We start from the raw sequence: 19,687 nt of genomic DNA, 5'->3' as shown, positions 1-19,687 counted from the left end.
CAGAGAAAAATCCATGTGTGTTTACTTATTTATAAGTCTCTTTTCCCCAGAGAGTGCCTTAGAATCTCTTCAGCATCCTGCCTTTCTTCTGCAAGGACCCTTGTTTTACTTATCGCAGCAATTTTCAATGTAAGTGCCAAGAAATGCTGGTCTCCAGAGACAACTTCAAAGGAGTCATCTATGGACAAATCTGTTTGGTAAAATTTGACCTACCAGACACGTTTGGTATACACAAACATAAACATACCCAGTGTTCTCCTAGGCCACATATTGTAGACAATAATTTCTTTAGATCCAGCTGACTAAGCACCTTTCCAATATTATTTGATCCCGCTGGCCTTGTTTTCTTGCAATACCAATTAATATTCCCCGGAGCTCAGAGACGAGACTAGAAATGCTAGACTGGAAGCTTGCACATGTGTTAAGTGGACAAGTTAATAAGTATGATTGTCCCGCAGTATTCTGGAGGGATTGGTTCCACGTGGCTTCCTCTGTCTTCAAAGAATACCAAAATCGATGCATTTGCAATCTCTTACAAAAAATGGCACAGTATTTACATATAACCTACGCACAATCTCCTGTGTGCTTTAAATCTTCTCTAGATCATGACACCTCATGCAATGTAAATGCTATGTAAATATTTGTTCCATTATATTGATTTGGCATAATCACGATAAGAGGTCTGTCTGTGTTTAGTGCAGATGAAATTTTTTTTTCCCAAATATTTCCAGACTGAGGGTTGGGTGGAGCCAGGGAGGCAGAACTCAGGATGAAGGAAAGCCAAGTATGTGAAGGATTATAATGGAGCCCCCACATAGGCTAAAGGCTCAGCTCCACTGAGAAGAGAAGGGGCGCATATGAGGACCAGAAGCAGGATTTGCAATCCCACTGCAGCTTCACTGCAACAACTGGGAGGGTGTGTGGGAGCAAAGCCATGTCATGGTGCCATACCGGCTTCGCTCAGAATCACCATGGAAACCTCTCCCCCCACCCCCCACTGGAGTAAGGCAAGGATGGTAATAGACACAGCTGCCTTATAATAAACGCTGGCAGAAATGCAGGCAGAGTCACTTGTTTAGGGAGAGGAGCTGTGGAAGAGCCACTTCAGGGGCGATGAGATGATGTGTGCCTGCAAGTGGCAGGGCCCGTCATAAAAATGACCCAATATTGGGACTTGGGTGGTTGAGTGTTGCTCATTTTCAGTAGCTCTTTGTCATGTTCCTTCATAATTGGTGACTGCAGTGCATAATTAATGGAATGTAAATTACTCAGGTTTGCCTTCGAGCTTTTACTGTGACTAAGTGAAGAGGCAGAGTGCACGGCTTGAAGGAATGGCTCTGAGCCTTACAGTGCCGTCCATTGTGCCTCCCTGGCCTCCCCGGGTTTTGGCCGCAGAAGAGATGACCTGATCCTACACACTTCTTTGCACCTACAATGCCCTTTTCTCTTCCTTCCATCCAATAAAAGCCCACAGATTCTCCAATGTCCGGCTCAGGGGTGTCATTCTACACCACTGCTTGCCTTACATCAATTCATCCCTCAGGTCTGAGTTTGGACACCATCTTTTCTGGAATATCTTCTCCCTTGATGCCCTCTGGTGACCACCAAAGCCTGGATTTCTCTGCCCACACATTGTTTGTGCACAAAGTGACTCAATTCACCCACTTTCTCCACCCAAGTAAACTCAGTTCAGGTATTTGAGCAACTGCTATCCACAAGCCAGGTACACAGCAGGTGCTCAATCACTACCCTTCACATGAATGGAGAGGAGGGAAAGGATGAGGGAGGCTAAGAGCCCACACACCTGAGAACTGAATGGCAAAGCCCTGCTTGCTGGTGAAGAAGTCCGTGCTGAACTGCAGAACGACAGAGTTGAAGGTGCTGTGCAGGTCCTTGGGCAGCATGGGGCCGCTCAGCTCCTTCAGCAGAACCCCGCTCTCCACAGGCCCATCCCAGATACGCAGCACGTCGTGCACCTCCTCCGTGTCAAACACCAGGAAGTGAAGCCTGGATGGAGAGAAGACACAGGCCGTCAGACCAGGCTCAGATCGTTCTTTCCAAGGACTCTGGTCAAGGGAAGCTCCCAAGCCTGGGAAGACTCAGGGACAGCGGGAAGGCAGTATCTGGGAAAGTTCTTAGACTCCTCCCACTGGGGCCTCCAGCAGTGGAGTAAGGATAAGGAGTGCAAATATTGTGCCTCTGTTTATTATCTACTCCATGTTGATACAGTCTGACTCCAGGGCTCACAGCAAGTTCTGGAGCCTAAATCGATCTACATTGCAAGCGGTCTAAGTTGAGAAGAAGAAAAAAACCATATATGCCGTGAGGCAGGGGGCAAGAGGCGTGTGGAATCTCTAAGAAGCTAGCCCAGCTCAGCAGGGCAGGGGTGAGCCTGGATCTGAGAATCCCACAGGGGACTTGGGATTGAGGCTAGAGTACAGAAATCACTACAGACCTGAGCAGGCCACACAGGAGATGTGCATGTGCATGTGATGGGGCAGAAGTTGAGTTGGTAGGGATCTGAATGCCAGACACAGAGTAACCCAAATTCTTCCTGGCTGAGGGTACTTTGGCTACAAGCCTATGTGATTCTATTAATCACCTGTTTGTTTTGAACTCAGGGCCTGAGCTCTGACCCTTAGCATTTTGATCAAGGATAGCACTCTATCACTTGAGTTGTATATACGCTGGCGTTTTGGTAGTTAATTGGATATCTGAATTTCACAAACTTTCCTGCCTGGGCTAACCTTGAACCATGATCCTCAGTTCTCATGATTACACAGTTATTAGTCACTCTATCTAGCTTTGTTAACCATTAAAAAACGCTATTAATGTTGACATACAGCGAATAGGTAAAGAGAGAGCGCGAACTCCTATAGATCGTTCAAGCCATTCTCCTATGGCTGACATGGCACTTTTGTTGCAACTAAGAACACAACCCTGGAACATGACTATGAACTTGACTTGCTGTGCATTTCACAGTTTTCCACTGATGGTCTTTCTCTATTCCAGGATTCATTGAGTATGCTGGGTTTTCAAACACTTTAAAAAAATTATAAAACATAAATGCATATAAGGCAAACAACTGTACATGTGCATACAAGGATCAATCCATTCATTCTCCAGAATTTTATTTTTTGCCAGTCGTGGGGCTTGAACTCAGGGCCTGAACACTGTCCTTGGACTTTTCTCAATTCTAGAGCTCTATCACTTGAACCACAGCACCACTTCCGGCTTTTTTTCCCCTATGTATGTGGTACGGAGGAATGGAACCCGGGTTCTTGTGCATGCTAGGCAAGCACTCTACCAGTAGGCCAACTCCTGGATCCCTCCAGAATTTTCCACTTAATCGTTGGCTTGATGTGTATCCTTCCAGACTTTTCTCAATGTGCACCTGTATATACTGTCCCTGTGATGGAGTTTTCGTTTGGGTAACTTCCTTTCCTTGCTTAATACTCTATCATAGAGTATTACATCTTCTTATTGTTTCCTACAGACATGGACTTCTATTTCTCATTATGTTGCAAGGAATGGCTAGGTGCCAGGGACTCATGCCTGTAATCTTAGCTACTCAGGAGGCTGTGATTTGAAGCCAGCCCAGTCAAGAAAGTCCATGAGACTTTTATCTCCAATTAACCACCACAAAAAGCGTCAAACATAGAACTGTGGCTCTAGTGGTAGAGCAATAGCCTTAGACAAAAAAAAAAAAAAAAAGCTAAGGAGGGCTGGAAATGTGGCGTAGTGATAGAGTGCTCGCCTCACATGCACGAAGCCCTGGGTTTGATTCCTCAGTACCACTTACACAGAAAAAGCCAGAAGTGGTGCTGTGGCTCAAGTGGTAGAGCATTAGCCTTGAGCAAAACATGGTCAAGGACAGTGCCCAGGCCCTGAGTTCATGCTCCATTATGTCAAAAAAAAATGCTAAGGAACAGTGCCAAGTTCCCGAGTTCAAACTTCAGTATCAGCATGTGTGCCCATGTGCACGTATACACACTCACATACACACACACTCAGAGAGAGAGAAAAAAAGAATTTTCTTTTAGAAAAGAAAAAGATTGTAAGGAAAAACAATTGCAAGGATGGTTCCATCTGTATGTAGCTTTTGCTTGGTGTTCTATCACTTGAGCCATGCCTCTGACCCTGTTTTTTTCTGGTTATTTTGAACATACAGCCTTGTAGACATTTCTGTTTAGATGGCTTCAAATCAGATCCTTAGATTTCAATCTCTTGAGTAACTAGGATTACAGGCATTAAGCTACCACTTTGTGGATGAAATAATTGTTTTAGGGGAGTAGAAGGAGTTCTATTTACTTTTTTTTTCTGATGAATACTTCCAACCTGTTCTCTTAAATGATGATTGTATTGATTTATATTCCCACCAAATGGTATTGATTTTGCTATTTTCTCTAAATCCCTCCTCCAGTGCCAAATATTATATGCTTGCAAATATATTCTATATTAAAATCCTCTCCCATCTGCTAAAGTGGAATCTCACCGGGAGTTTGGATTTAGATAACTTAGAATTTTACATAATGTTGGAAATCTTTGCACATATTCATTACACATTTTTATCTTTGCATATCCTTTATCCATCCTAATTGAGTTATTGGTCTTTTAAAATTATATCTACACATTGCAAATTTTATTTCTTATCTTTGCCTATATTGATTCCTCTTTGACATGATATATATATTTCAATGCTTGTATTTACTCCCAGTCCCAGTGTCTGGTTTGTTTTTCCTCTTAAGTTTGTTTATAGTATCTATTTTGGTTTAGAAGTTATTCATTTTAGCAATCAAATACATTGATCTTTTCCTTTAAGGCTATAAAAGGTCAGGTTATGCTTGAGCAAGTCTTTTCTTTCTACCTGCAAATGAGGACATGCCATGACAATACTTTCCCTATAATTTGAAGGTTTTTTTTTCCCCTCCTGAGTCATTGTTTTTCCAAATTGACATTCATGCATCCCAATGCCTAGCCAAAGTAGCCTCCTTAGCATCTGCTGTTCGCTCCCCAGCCAGATCATTTCTACTCCCATCTTTTTTTTTTTTTTATTGATGGTCCTGGGGCTTGAACTCTAGGCCTGGGCACTGTCCCTGAACTCGTTTTTGCTCAAAGCTAGTACTCTACCACTTGAGCCATTTCTGAGTTTTTCCGTGGTTAATTGGAGATAAGAGACTCATAGACTTTCTTGCATGGGCTGGCTTCAAACCAGGCTCCTCATATCTGTCTCCTGAGTAGCTAGGATTACAGGCATGAACCATTGGCACCCGGCTAGCATCATTTCTGAGTGTGGGACCAGGCGTTGATATTATGGTAGCTCCAGGCTTAGGATGGCTAAGCTGTTCAGATGGGACTTATGAACACCCCAGGCATGAAGATAAGCTCAAACCAAGCAGTCCAGATTTTCCTCACAGTTTAAAGCACCCCCATGGTCCCAGGTCTATTTCTAGACCCCCTGCCTTTCCAGCACACCCTCCTTTGTCTGTAATGGTGCTTCTTATAGTGAGTTTATAGGGCATGCTCATTTCCCATCGTGGACCTAGAATTTCCTAGTTAACTTCTCAAATTCACTCTATCTGACAAACTTAATGGCTCCTAAGTTTTCAAACAATCCCATTACGATTTTGACTAGAATTGTACACATTTATTAAATAATGAAAGGAAGAACTAACACTCTTTTTAACTCATTTCTCCCACCAGGAACACTGTAGATACCTTAATTTATATATTTTGGCAATATCTTATGATTTCTGATTACCTTTCCTACTTCTTTTTTATTATTAAGATTCTTACTAGTATATGTCACTTGTACAAGGAGTTTTAACAATGTGACACAAAAGCATACAATACACCCCCATCAATCTCACCCCCTCTGTCACTCTCCCTCCCTCCACTTTCTTAGTACTGTTTTTTAACATGTTTCATTGTTCTATTTTCATATACATATACAAAGTACATCAATCATATTCCCCCTCATTTATCCTTTCTATTCTCCTGTCTCTCTCCTGCTGGTACCAACACACAATAGAGGCTGATTTTAGACAAACTGTGGAATCAGTGGCGTACCCCAATTGATGAATGGGTAAAGAAGATATGGTGCATGTATACCATGGAATATCACACAGCCATAAAGAAACTGAAACTATGTTCTTTGCAAAATTTGACAGTATGTCAGTTTGTGAATTTTGGTTCTGTTATGAGTGGAATTTCATTTTTACTTATGTATGTTAGCCTGTTGAATTTCCTACGTAGACATTTTATAGATACAGGAGGTACCTCAATTCTGAGAGGATTGGTGAGGATGTGACCCCACCCTTGAGTGAAAAGAGGAGAAGTTTCCCAGGAGGCAGAGGGACATGTGATCTCTGCTATGCCCAGCTGCCCCATTCCTTCCATACTTTTTCTTTCCCCTCAATTCACTGTGAAATCAGCAGATGAGAGTGCTATGTAGCTGGACTTGAGTTGGGAAGGAGACTGATGTGGCTTCACTTGTCATGGAAAAGAAAAGGAAATGAGACTTGACGGTTGTATGGTATAAAAGGCAATGTGTTTTCTTAGAATTAATACAATGAGACAAGACTTGGAAATGAAGAGGAGGTTAAAACAGCCAGGAAAGAGATGGTTTCATGCTTGAGCATGGACGTCAGTGGGGAGAAGGCTGGATTGTGAGCAGGAAGAGAATGACAGCCTTGGAAAGAGCTAGCAAAGTCTGTAGTCTTCAAGTTAAGAATGGATCCTGAGAAGACCTGAATATCCTAAGGATAAATAACTGAGTGGGTGAGAGACTAATTTGATGGATGAATAATGAATGAATACTGAACTCTAAGCAGAACCAGTCAGGGAGGCAGTTGAGGAAAGCAAATGTGTGGAGACTGAGTCAAAATGAAGGAATGTTTCTATAATGACCACTGTGAAACCTGGCATGGTAGTACCTACCTGTAATCCAAGAAATCAAGCCAGAAAGAAGAATAAAAAAATTCCCCCTGAACAGCAACAACAACAAAAACTCAACAATAACCCATTTCCCATGAACACACAGAATCCTTGCAAGCATCCTTATTTTGATGCAGCATCAACTCTATCTTTCGGGGAGAGGAGAATTTTTATTTTAGTTCTAAAATTTATTTTTGCCCCAGTTGCCTAAAGGATAAGGCATTGGCCTTCTAAAATTTATTTTTATAATTTGTTATCACAAAGGAGATGTATCACAAAGGAGTTATGTAAGTTAGGCAAACAGTACATTTTTTTTTGACAATGTCACCCTTTCCCTCACTCTTCCCCAGTTTTTCCCTCCTGTCTCCACCCACAAGTTGTACAGTTTGTTTTCAACATAGTGTCTGGTGGTATCATCGCTGCATTTGTTCATCCTTAGTCCTTCTATTTCTGTGCTTCCCCTTACACTCCTCCCAAAGACATATCAGCAAACAAACAGGACATAAAGGAAAGAAAACAAAAATGGCAAAAAAGAAAAACCTCTTGTTTCCATTTCCTGGAGTTCATTTTAGTAAGTATTATTTTGTATGATCAGAAACACATGGGCATTGTACCTTTCTCTACCTCTCCTAAGAGTATCCTCCTTCAGACTCACTGGATGTGAATACTTAGATTCCAGTATAATTTATCATGTCCCAGTGTATTTTAGATCTAGCTTTGTATATGGGAGAAAACATGCACCATTTGTCTCTCTGAACTTGGCTTACCTCCCTTAACATGATTCATTCTAGGTCCATCCATTTCCTTGCAAAATGACATATTATTCTTTCTAATGGCTGTGTACAACTCTATTGTGTATAGGTACCACATTTTTTGATCCATTCATCTATTGTAGGGCATCTGGGCTGTTTCCACAAGTTGGCTATTGTGACTAGTGCAGCAATGAACATGGATATGCAAGTGTCTTTATGGTATCCTGGCTTTTTGATGTTTTGGGTAGCTGCCCAGGAGTGGTATGGCTGGGTTGCAAGGAAGATTTATGTTTTGTGGAACCTCCACTGCTGTTCAGAGTGGCTGTACTAGCTTACGTTCAAACCCCCATCTTTTAAACTGAGAATAATAAGGTTCAGACAGCTTGAGCAACTTGCCCAAGGTTGAAGGCTGGCTAGAGAGCCAGAATCATCACTCTATCATTATAGTGCAGGCCAGACTTCAGAGGAGGAAAAGTAAAAGAAGGAGAGGAAGAAGAGGAGGAGGAAAAGAGGAGGTGGTGGAGGAGGAGGAGAATGAGGAGGAGGAGGAGGAATGGGTGAAGAAGGAAGGAGAGGAGGAAGGGAAGGAAGAGTAGCAGGGGGAGAAGGAGGGGAGAGGGAGCTGGCTGTGGCTGACAGAGCCAACCATGATTGGAAAAGGAGGGCTCTCGCCCAGTCCACAGTTTACATATGTCTCCTACAAAGATGCAAGACCATGAATTAAAGATCCAGCTAATTGAATTCAGCTTAGTAAAGCTGATAATCGCAGACTTAAAGGGTTCTCATTGATGAGGCAGAGAGGAGGGAGGAGTAGGAGTGAAGAGGAAAAGCAGGAGGATCAGGAAGAGGGATGAGGAGGGGAGAAGAAGAATGGGCTATTTTGTGTGCACCAATAAGGCAGCAGCACAACTAAAAGGACAGACACTCTGGGTTCGAACCTCTTTAGCACTTATTTAAACACTTTCTACATGTTGTGTGTTGAGATAGAATGGAGAATACAGGCAGAGTGCCGTTTTCCAGGAATTTCTAGAGATGGGTGATGGGCCCTGCACATAGAGATCACTAAGAGGCCGGTCAGCTGTGGAAGGCAGGCTGGGGAGACAGAGTAATACCACATTTGGAATGGTGGCCGAGAGACACCACTCCATGAGGTGACCTTTAAATAAGATGACAGGGTCCTGAGGAGCCACCAGGGCAGAGCAGGCAGGGTAGAGGGTGGGAGGCAGGGTGGTCTATCTAAAGGGCAGCACGTGCAAAGGCCCCAAATGGGAAGTAGCCCAGGGCATCTGGGCTATGGAAAAGGCCATGGAGGTTGCACTGGGTCAGGAGCTGGACTGGAGAAGCCAGGCTTGCTGGGACTCCATAGGTCAGGAAAGAAGTTCAGATTTGATTCTGGAGATTACTGAAAGTTGCTGGAGGTCTGTTTGCTGAGACTAGACAGGGTCTGATTTTATTGTAGAGCTATTCTTGTTACACAGAGAGATAAACCAATGCCAGCAAGTGTGGAAGCAGAAGGATTAGCTGGAGAACTAGAGTGACTCCTTTCATTATACATCAGGACAACAGCCAGAGGAACTGGCTTTTGCCAAACCAGCTTTGCCAAGTGTCTCAGTACTGAATACTTTCCTCCTCTTATAGAAATCAAAGTCTATAAATGCTAATTAGAGGTTCCAATCAATAGAGATAATTTCTGGCCCAAACAAACATTGGGGTTTGCCTGAGCAGCTTACCTGCAGGTGGATACTGGGTCTTCCCTTGGGTTTTGGAAGATCGAGAACCGTGAGATTTGAGGACTCTTCCCACACTGTGCCTAGGTGAGGAGGTACTGAAGAGGGGGGGAGCCAGCCTCTCTTTCTAATGTCTGGTTCGTGACATGTGTGGGTGCTTGTGTCTGGGCTACAGACACAACACAGACCATCTTGCTGGAAGAGCGACAGGGCATGGCATGAGAGCTGCTAGAATGTGCACAGCTCTGTCTCTGCCCTGGAGGCTGTTGCTGCTTATTGAAGGAGATGCACAAAACATGGTAATCTGTGCAGTGGGTGCTCAAAGCGTGGATAAATACAATGCTGTGGAAATAACCGGGGGAGAGACAAAGCTAAACATTTGTAGACAGTCTCCTATGGGCAACAGGCTTATGTATGTTGCTTAATGTCCTCGTGAAAACCCTATAGTTTAGAGTCTATTTTTTGCCATCTTGCAAAGGCAGAAGTGAAATTCCAAAGGGTTGATGCAGGCAACAGAATGGGGAGCAGACAATAAGGAGCCGGTGATCAAACCAAGACCTAAGGACTTTCCTTTGTGTTTTCTCCTAATACCGAAAAGCACAGGGGGCTTCTGGGAGAAGGAATCTTCTAAGAGGATTTGAAGGAAGAAAAGAAATTGAGAAATAGGAAAAAGGTGGAAAGAGAAAAATCTTATGTGGATGTATAAAAAGGGAAACCAACAAGATGAGGGGAGGGGGTTGGGGCAGGAAAATGGGGACCAAGACATGAGAAAGGGTATCGATGTATGTGAAGTAATGCACCTTCTAACTGATGAATATAATGTAACCTTCTATTAATTACAATAACAATATATGGAAAAAAGGGAAACCAGCCTTGTTGAGACCAGGCTCACTGTCCCTTCCAGCTCCTCCAGGATTGAGGAGCCTTGCATGTGACTTAGTTCATCTTTCCTCCTTACAAATAAAGTGAGACTTCCTACACATCAGACCTCTCTGTTGCTTTCTTCTGTTCCCCTTACCCTTGGTGCATTTCCTCATTTTTTTTGCTTTGGGGTCTCCCATCTGCTTAGAATTTCCCTCCTCACAACATGCTCCCACATCACCTATAGTGGTGGTGCTGAGCTGTGACCCTCCAAAAGGACATATTCAAGTCCTAAGGCCTGCTATCAGTGGATGTGAGAACGTGACTTTATTTAGAAACAGGATCTGTGCCAGTGTAATCATGCTTATGATAATGAAGAATGGAGGACAAGGATCCAGTCGTCTAAACCCATATGTGTATGAAGAAGAGGGAGATATGGACACAGAGACTCAGAACCAAAGGCTATCAGGGCAAGACAGAGGCAGGGCTTGGAGTGGCAGGTCTACAAACCAAGGAATGCCAAGGATCATTAGTAAATACCCAGAAACCAGGTGGGGCAAGAAACAGATCTAATACCACCCCACTCATGTGTACACAGCTCTGGGGAGCACATTGCAGGCTTCTCCCCACTCCCCACATCCCTGGCCAGTGAGCTGCTTCCTCCTGAGCTCTGCAGCGCCCATCACTGACTGTGTCATCTGTCCTGCTGAGCTCCTTTGCAGTCCCACCACAGACTCACTGGTCTCTACATCTCCAGTAGTCAGTATTCGGCCTGGTCCACGTTCACCCCTTGGCGCACGCTTTCTGACTGAACTGCTGAATACATGAGTGGTGCACAGTTTTCAGGGATCCTACAGGGTTCAGCCCAATTCACTCACAGTCATTGCTAAGTACATACCAATTTGCAAGAGGCAATGGGAATAAATTCTCTATACATAGGAAGATTCCCTAGTTCTCAGCAGGTTCTGATTGATGTCTCTCTTTCCAACCCATGTCCAGCCCCTTGGATGTTCCAATGGTCTCCTTGGGGACTCTATCACTACCAGAGGGATAGACCCCACCTGCAGATGCTGGGCCATAGCTGGCTGTGGCCTAGAAACCCAGGAGAAATAGGGAATTTGGTAATTTGTGTCTCCTCCTGTGGATGAGTGGGCTTCTGGGCCCACTCAGCAGATCCTGATATTCACATTTCAGCCCCAAATCATTAGGTACGGAGCGCAGGCGGCTCATACATACAGGAGCACCGCCTGTTTCTGTCCCTCAATGTGGTGGGCCAGGACTGTGGTAATGGTGTGCATGAAGGACTCCCATTTGGGCTGAGGGATGAGCAAGGCTGAGTCAGAGAAGCACAGGAAGTGTCCAGATGGGAGTAGTAGGTGGGAGCAGGAGGAGAGAAGGAATGAGGCTAAGAAACAAGTGGTACAAGGGCATGGGAAGGCCAGAGATGGGCACGATGAGGACAGTACTAGCTCTTCAGAGGGCAATGTACCAGGTGCCGTGGTAGTGACCGGAAGCCACAAACTTGGAAAGGCTTACCAGCGGGTGACAGAGTGGCATGTACATAAAGAATGGAGCTCTGGAAACAGCAGCAGAGAGGACAAACAGGGAGAGGACACAGAGGGGTCCAGAAGGAGGAAGGAGGGAAGGAGAGGGTGCAGCACACACGGTGGGCAGGACATAGAGTACCATATGAAGAATTAAGGATGCTGGTGGTACCAGGCAAGGCTGAAGGCAGGGGAGGAGGGGAGGAGAAGAAAGGGAAGGAGGGAAGGAGGAGAACCTTCCCGTTTAAGGAATGCCTTGTCCTTAGTCTGGTGTCTGATTTGCTTGGCTGCAACCCAGGCAGACCATAGCTAGTAGTCTTGCCCTAAAGAATCTTCTAGCTCAGGAAACTGTCCCACTGGGTTCCAGGTCCTCTTGTTTTCCTTTCTGGGGGCCACTCTAGGCTTGCTTTAATCTGCTGGTACTGGGTCTTTATTCTCAGCTGTCTGAAGCCTATGTCTCAGGCAGGGAAGGGGTGTAGTGGGGCTGTCTCTGTTCACGCCTGAGATGGCCACACCCTTTTTCCTCATAGCATTTCAGGTCACAACTTCCATGCAATCCCCCTGACAGCAGGATCCCACTGAAGACGTGCTCAGCTGGTCCTTACTTCCTTTTCTCTTTCTTTTCCCCCAAACCTACCATGAACACTTCACCCTGGCCAGCTGGAGAGGCTCATAGTTAAGTCCCTCACCTGTAGATGCAATACAAGGAAGAGACACTGGTTGGAGCCGAAGTCTAAGCAGTGACGAAGGCCCTGGATCCCACTGTGGGTACCTCCCCTGCTCAGGTATGGTCCATAGGGGAAACTTGCCCCAAGAGCTTAACACTCTGGGAATGTTTTGGATACAAGCCACCTCCTCGATGGTCTGTATCCAATTCACACTGGAAAGATGTGCCAAAAGGAGAAAAGAGGAGAAAGAAAGAACTACGACATTGTGACATGTTGATTTCCCTCGTCTTTTAAGCCCCACCCCCCCGCCACTTCCAAGCGACTGTCACCATAGCATGAACCCAGCAGACCCTGCACGCACCCGCGTCCTGACAGTGGGTTGTTATAGTGAGGAGGATGGGATGTGAATGAACAGCTGCTGCTGGGGTGAGGGGGTCAGAAATCACCCTGTCCTCAACTGAGAATGCCGCTTAAATTATCCTCAGTGACAATGGAAATGACAATAAGAAAATAATACTTGTTCTATAAAATGCCCCCCCCTGAGCCGCCCGAGTGCAAACCAACAATTAAACCATGAACATAATGGTAGACAATAATAATTAAAGCATCATGCAATCTAAAGAGCAAGTGAGAAGTCAATCCAAGGCCCAAGGCTAGCACTGGTGTTTAGAGTTGCGTATGAGGCTCTTTCTTCTAGGGCCAGCTGGAATTCAAAAGACAGATAAAAAGACCCATTTTTTTCTCCTTTAGTTATTTTTGAAAGTAGAACAAAATTGTCCTTCAGAAGCTGGTTCATGTCTGTAAGTCCAGTACTTGGGAGGGAGGCAGATTTATGGAGGACTGAAATTCAAGGCCAGCTTGGGTAAAATATTACAGAGATCCCATCACAGGCAACCAGTTGGGGCCTATGTCTGTTAGCCTCACTATGAGGGAGGTAAAGCTAGAAGGATCTCAGGTTGGCCTCAGGCAAAAATTCAAGACCCTACCTGAAAAATGACTAAAGCAAAAAAGGAGTGAGAGCAAGGGCCAAGGGTAGAGTCTGAGTTAGGCTATGAGTTAAAATCCCAGCATCCAGTGGAAACAAAATAACACAATCATCAAAACTAGCCTTCAAATGGCTGAAAAGGTCTAATATTCTAGAGATTCTAGGTGTCTGATTTTGTGGACTTGGGCTGTTGCCATGTGCTTCTTTCTAATGTCCTGTGTATCCTTGGATTGGTTATCTTCTCTCAGTGTTACCCCTATGACAGGATAGATTCTGCCTGATGTGTGTCAAGAATCCGTAAGGAAAACACATATTTTTGACTATGAAAGCAATGTTTCCCAGAAAATAAATGAGCTAGCTAGATATATTTGCAGAGCCTCAGTTTACTCTTTTGTTAGAAAACAAACAGCTCAATATTGCTAAGAGGATTATTGTAAAGGAAACTACACGTAAACCACCTCCCACCGAGCTTGATAAACATAACATAGAATCTACAAATGGCAAAAATCACCCGAAACAAATGCCATTTTTAATCCTTCTTCCTTTTTTTTTTACTTCACTAAGAAAGATGTGTTGAAGTTTCTGTAATGATTGTCAATTTCTGTTCAGGTTTCTCAGTTTTGCTTTATTTTTTTTCTCATTAGGTTTTTCGATGCATGACTGTTGGCATTAATGTGGCATATGTATTTTATCACATGAAAGAATCTCCTTGCCAATTGATTTTTTGCTGAGAATTTTCTTTATTTTTAAATAAAAGCGATATTGTGATCCCTGATTCCTGTTTTTGTGTGTTCTCTTCTGTTCCTTGACCCCAACCTTGTATGGTTAATGTTCTGTTGATCTATGTAGTAGATTTTTCTTAGCCAACTTATACCTTGCAATGTGGGTGTCTTATGTGCAGCCTCACAGTTGCTTTCCTGCCCACAGACTGATCAATAGTGAACACACATGTAGTAGCAGAGGCTTCCCTACTCCAGAGTCTTAGGGGTATTTCTGGGTTGCCCACTTATCTGTCTGCTCCATTAGTTCACTCTGCTCAATATCTCAGCTTTGTATTCTGCCCACTAACTTGGCCTCATTCTTTGCTAATCCCTCAGCTATGCTTCCAACTGCAGCTCTTCTCAGTTCTGAATGCTCCTATTTCCTGCCCATCCTGGGTGCCCGCAACTCTGGCCTCCTCCAGAGGCTGCTCCTGCTTCCCCCATCTCCTTCTGCCTTGCACAGTACAGTGGCCAGACAGAAATAATTTATATGTATCAGACAGAAATAATTCATACATACCAGAACTGATATGTTTGTTCTTGGTTGAAGAGACATGCTGTGTGTTCAACACTGACCTATTCTTCTTGGCAGACATGCCCTTCCTCAAATTAGGGCCATCTGTGAAAAATGTTTTGGTCACTGAGATCTAGGAGGAAGACCCGTTATGGACTGAATGTTTGTGTCTCATTCAAAATTCATTTGTTGAAATCCCGAGATGGTGTTAGGAGGTGCAGAATAGAGGAAGTGGGGCCCTCACAAATGTGATTAGTGCCCTTATAAAAGAAGCCTGAGAGAGCTCACTTGCCCTCAGACTGAGAGGAGAGCAAGCAGGTCTTTTCCAGGAGGAACAGGCCTTTACCAGATGCCAAATATGTCAGCACATTGGTCTTGGACCTCTCAGTTTTCAGAACTATAAGAAATGTGTTTTCATTGCCTTTTTTTCCCCCTCTGTTGCCTGGGCTGTGGCTTGGCCTTTTCCATGTGGCTAGTTTTCTTTCATTACTTCTATACCTGTCTGCAGTCTTACACGCTCTAGTTGTCTCCTATTCCAATGTTTTTATTTCTTATAAGGCAAACACTGCTACTGTGGATTTTAATTGTGATTGGGGAATTACTTTCTTCATATTCCATGTCACTCTCCATCCCAACCTTTCTGTCTCTAGAGTTCTCTCTACCGCTCACCATCCATCTACTTATTTCTTATATTTAGTCATAGTATTATGTTCAAATTTTCCTCTATTATCAACCTTGCCAGAAAATGTACTTTTCTATTTCTTAAGAGAAATGCTTCTTATTGTTATGAATTCTGTGCTTTATGAAGTGCACTGTAATTTTTCATTATTATTATTATTGTTGTTGTTGTCTCATCTCAAGAGGAGATGTATACTGACCCAGTGTCAGTCAATAAAGTCTGTGTATTTCTTTGGCTGAGCTGCTTACTGTCTTCCTAAGAGCTCTTGGAATTCATTCCTAGGATGGAAAGCTGGCAGTCAAATGGATGAATTCTGGCCAATTCAACTATCCGGCGCAGCTTGGCTGGATTATCATACTTGGATAATTTGAAATAGTGTGTGTGTTTCTATTTTAGAGGTGATCCATAAAAAAGCTAAACTGCTAGAGAGCACAGCCACCTGTAAAGCTACATTTACACCTGCCAGGTCATCTACCTCTCTCCTTCAAAATGACTTTCCATCTCCTTTCAGTGATTTCCTGCTTTGCAGAGACCTTCCTATTGACAGAGACACGGCTGCTGCCCACGCTCAGCAGTGCAGGCCCTTCAGGAGATCAGCTCATGCAGTGCAAGTACATGGACCTCCTCTGTGTAAAGTTGAACTTAGGGCTGCTGCTTAGAAATCAACCTCCTGCAAGCCATTGAACCTGAGGCCAGGAGTTCTGGCAAGAGCTGTGAATACAAGTTTCACATCTGGTATCTTCTACCTCCTTGGGGCTAGCTGCTCACTTGCTAGATAGGGAGAGGCAGACTGACCACAGCAGGGAACTGCTGCCCTCTGACTAACAGGAAATTTCAGTGGAGGACTCCAGTCCGTGGCACAGCCAAGTGTTCTGTTTTGTCTGGTGTCCTTCGGGGCTGACAAGCTCCACTAGGCAGGGGAGCTGGTGAATCAAAACAAAGCCCCTCCTCTCTGCAGTCCTGTTGCTCTGGGACCAGCGTGGAGAATGGACCTTCCAACCTGCCCTCTGCCTTACTCATGAACAAGTCTCCCTTCAGTGAAAAAATCAACAAATAGGAACGGTTAGCCATACAGGAAACTTATTGCTTGCTACACAGGGATTAGGAAGAGAAATTAGAGAGTCCAAGAATCAAGCAGTTCTCTATCCTCCATGTACCCTGATCTCGGCAGAGAGGCCACACCTGTAGAGGAATGTGCTTTCTGTTCTCTCAGCTTGCTCCTTTACTACAGCTGTCGGTGGCTCCAAGTCCCCACTGAAGCTGTATGCAAGAAACTCAGCTCTTCTGAATGTAACTAGGATCCTTCAGTGGTTCTCTCAGCCTTGGTTCCATGCCTTGTTTCTCCTGACCTAGCTACCACTGTCATTTCAGACTATGTAGTCTTGCAGACATGATGTACATATTCCATTCTCTCTTTTGTTTTACGTGCTGATACTAAGGCTTGACATTAGGGTCTTGTACTCTTACTTGGCTTTTTCACACAAGCTGGTGGTCTATCACTTAAGCTTTCTGCAGGTTATTTAGAGATAAGAGTCTCGTGCATTTGTCTGCTGGCTTCATGTTGAGATCCTCAGATTTTTGCCTCCTGAGTAGCTAAGAATATAGGCATGCAAGAATGGCATCCAGTTCCATCTTCTCGTTTGCAAGCCCAAGACACCTTTTCCTCTGCCCTACACAATAATCACTTCCGGTTCTCTAAAGCACAGCTAGAGTAGCACTTCTCTCACACACACCTGTCACCTATAATCATCATGACCATCATCACCAAGCTTCTCCATGTGTTTTCTGCATTCTTCCCCTGCAGCATTTATCACACTACGTTAGAACCAATGTGGAATACCAAGTACTCCCTTTCCAAACCTCTCATCTGTCTTTCCTACAAAGACTATAAAAACAGAACCAAAATTGATTTTTCAACTTTTCCTTAGCCAGGCATGGCAAGTTCTGACTAATGCAATGTAGAAAGGTATCTCTACAGAGATACCTTGTAATCATTCCCAAATAATTATGAACCCTCACAGGAGAGTGCTCCTGTGCTCCTTCTCTTTCCCTCTTCTTTTAGACTAGAACACAGATATGATGTCTGGAGATATAGCAGCTACTGAAGGAACCACGAGTATGAGAGCCTCAGGATCGTAAAGCAGGGAGAGTTCTGCCAGGTCAGGATGGAACCTTTCAATTCATATTTCAGGAGAAAAATGAATCTCCATCTGTAAAGCCAGCTTTAGTCAGTTTTTCCATTTCCATTCCTAGATGATATAATTTCTTTCTGTAATTTTGAGACCTTCAAGGGAAATGACTGTTTCTTATTTATATTTATGCCCTCAGTGCCTGACAGAATGCCTGGGGGAGAAAATGCTCCAGCTTTTTCTCTTCTTCCTTTTTATTTATTTTGTTTATTTTTACTGGAATTGAATGCTATTACTGTCTTCAGAATGTCCCAATGGCTCGGGTTACACTAAGAAAGTCAATCAGAGTTCTCATTCCCACCTTGGCCTTCTGTGAGACACTCCACCCTCCCTCCACCCTTTGTCCATATTCATGCAGCCTTTTTCTCTCACATGTGACTCAGCACATCAGGTGATTTCTCTTTGGTGGACAGATCCAGGATCTCCAGTGTTCAGGTCTTCATTCCCTTCCCTGAGTTGCAAAAGTGCAGGCAGCTCCAGGCAGGACTTCCTCTCTCCCTCTTTGGTTGCTGATACCCAGAGTGGCTAGTATCCACAGTTTCTGCCTGGCTTGAAGCTACATGCTTCTTTGGCATGGTCCCCACTAGAATGTGGACCTCTGAAGACAAGAGGCTGTTTGCATTCTATTTTCTGCATTTCCCACAATGTATCACCACAGGGTCCCCGGTTGCAGAGGAGACATCAAAGCCTTACAGTGCTCAGTGGAACCAGGCTGAAAGAGCAATGAGTGGTTTCAGAGTCCAAGTTGCCAGGCAATTGTTTCAGGCTTCAGTGATCTCGTCTATAATATGGGACAGTAACATCGGTCCAGAACCTGAATGCTGTAGATATTGGATAAATGCTAGGTAGAGGGGCAGGATCAAGGGACGAAGGCTTGGTCTCTTTTTCCTCTGTTATTTTCATTTGAGCTAGACCATTGGTCATAAGCAGGAAAGCTCTGACTTCTGCAATGGAGACAGAGCAACCATATAGGTTTGGTAGCATGGATAGTGTCACTGCTGTGATTCTGCTGTTAGTCCTCCATGGAGCTCTTTCACCTGTCCATCTCATCCTTGGCCCTCAGGATAGAGCACCTACCAAAGGCTACAGTGGTTACATGGGTCCTAGCGAAAGGTTTTTCCAGTCACATCTGGAGGGACCCATTGTCGATCTGGTTCACACTTAAGACGGCACTGGCCAGGTTCTTTCAGCCACTCATTGTCTCTCTGGGTCTCCTGAGAGGGGCTGTCTGTCCAACTTATTAAGTTGGAAAGTCCCCTGGAATGCCTGCAGCCATTAGTTAGGGCAGGGCATGGTGATAATGAAGGTCCTGGAAGTCTCCTATCTAGGCCCCTGAGGACGGTCTCATGGGCTGGAGTGATTCTATATGTCTCCTTTCACATTGCATATCCGTTCTCACCCACAGCACAGAACCCCTACCTGTGACTCTTGCAAGGGAGGGGGTAGTTTATAACCTGCTGTGATCTGTGTCCTGCCTGGATAACACACACAACCATCTTGGTATTTGTGAATGTACTTGCCCACATAGGGACCTTAGGACAGTAACTACCTTTAGTTACAAGTGCACAGACATGGAAACTGAGGCAGCAGCACAAAGAGCTTCCCATACTACATAGGCAGGTAGCCTGGGCTCTGAGTCTAGCTCTTGGCTCTGATTTGACGCTAAAAGCGCAATAAAACTCACCACAAAACATAAAGAAATTGACAGAATCATCAAATGACCCAACTACAATAGGTAGTTGACAAATGTGGCACTGGAAAACAAAACATAGTATCCTCAGAGAGTTGTAGGGAGACACACCAGTAAAAGCAAATGGAGGCTATCATACCAGTCAGAAAACACAAAGGGCCTTTTTCCCTGAAATAAAAGCAAAAACAAGATTTCTGAGAGGAAGAGGCATATACCAGGATAATTACAGTTGAAAACAGAATTAAGGAAAATCCAAGACCAGCAGCAGAACATAATAGGAGAGAGAACTATCAGTCACGAGAAGAAAACAAAACACAAAAAATACAAAGCCAGATACATCACCTAACAGCAGGAGAGTAAAATAATAAAAGGAAGCACTAA

General features: G+C 44.2%; 1 protein-coding gene across 3 annotated transcripts in view; it reads right to left on the bottom strand.

The window, feature by feature from the left end:
• Positions 1-19,687, bottom strand: part of Csmd2 (CUB and Sushi multiple domains 2) — a 501,465-nt gene that overhangs the window by 117,003 nt on the left and 364,775 nt on the right. For all 3 annotated transcript variants that reach the window (XM_090335284.1, XM_090335282.1, XM_090335283.1), the window contains one exon: positions 1,805-2,007. In XM_090335284.1, coding sequence (XP_090191410.1) covers positions 1,805-2,007 — 203 coding nt within the window. The remainder of the gene's footprint in view (positions 1-1,804; positions 2,008-19,687) is intronic.

The sequence above is a fragment of the Megascapheus bottae genome, chromosome 6 (genome assembly GCF_031878675.1).
Source record: "Megascapheus bottae isolate mThoBot1 chromosome 6, mThoBot2.hap1, whole genome shotgun sequence".
Taxonomy (NCBI): Eukaryota; Metazoa; Chordata; class Mammalia; order Rodentia; family Geomyidae; genus Megascapheus; species Megascapheus bottae.
Note: the sequence above shows the minus strand (reverse complement) of the source record. Positions and strands in the feature narration are given on the sequence as shown.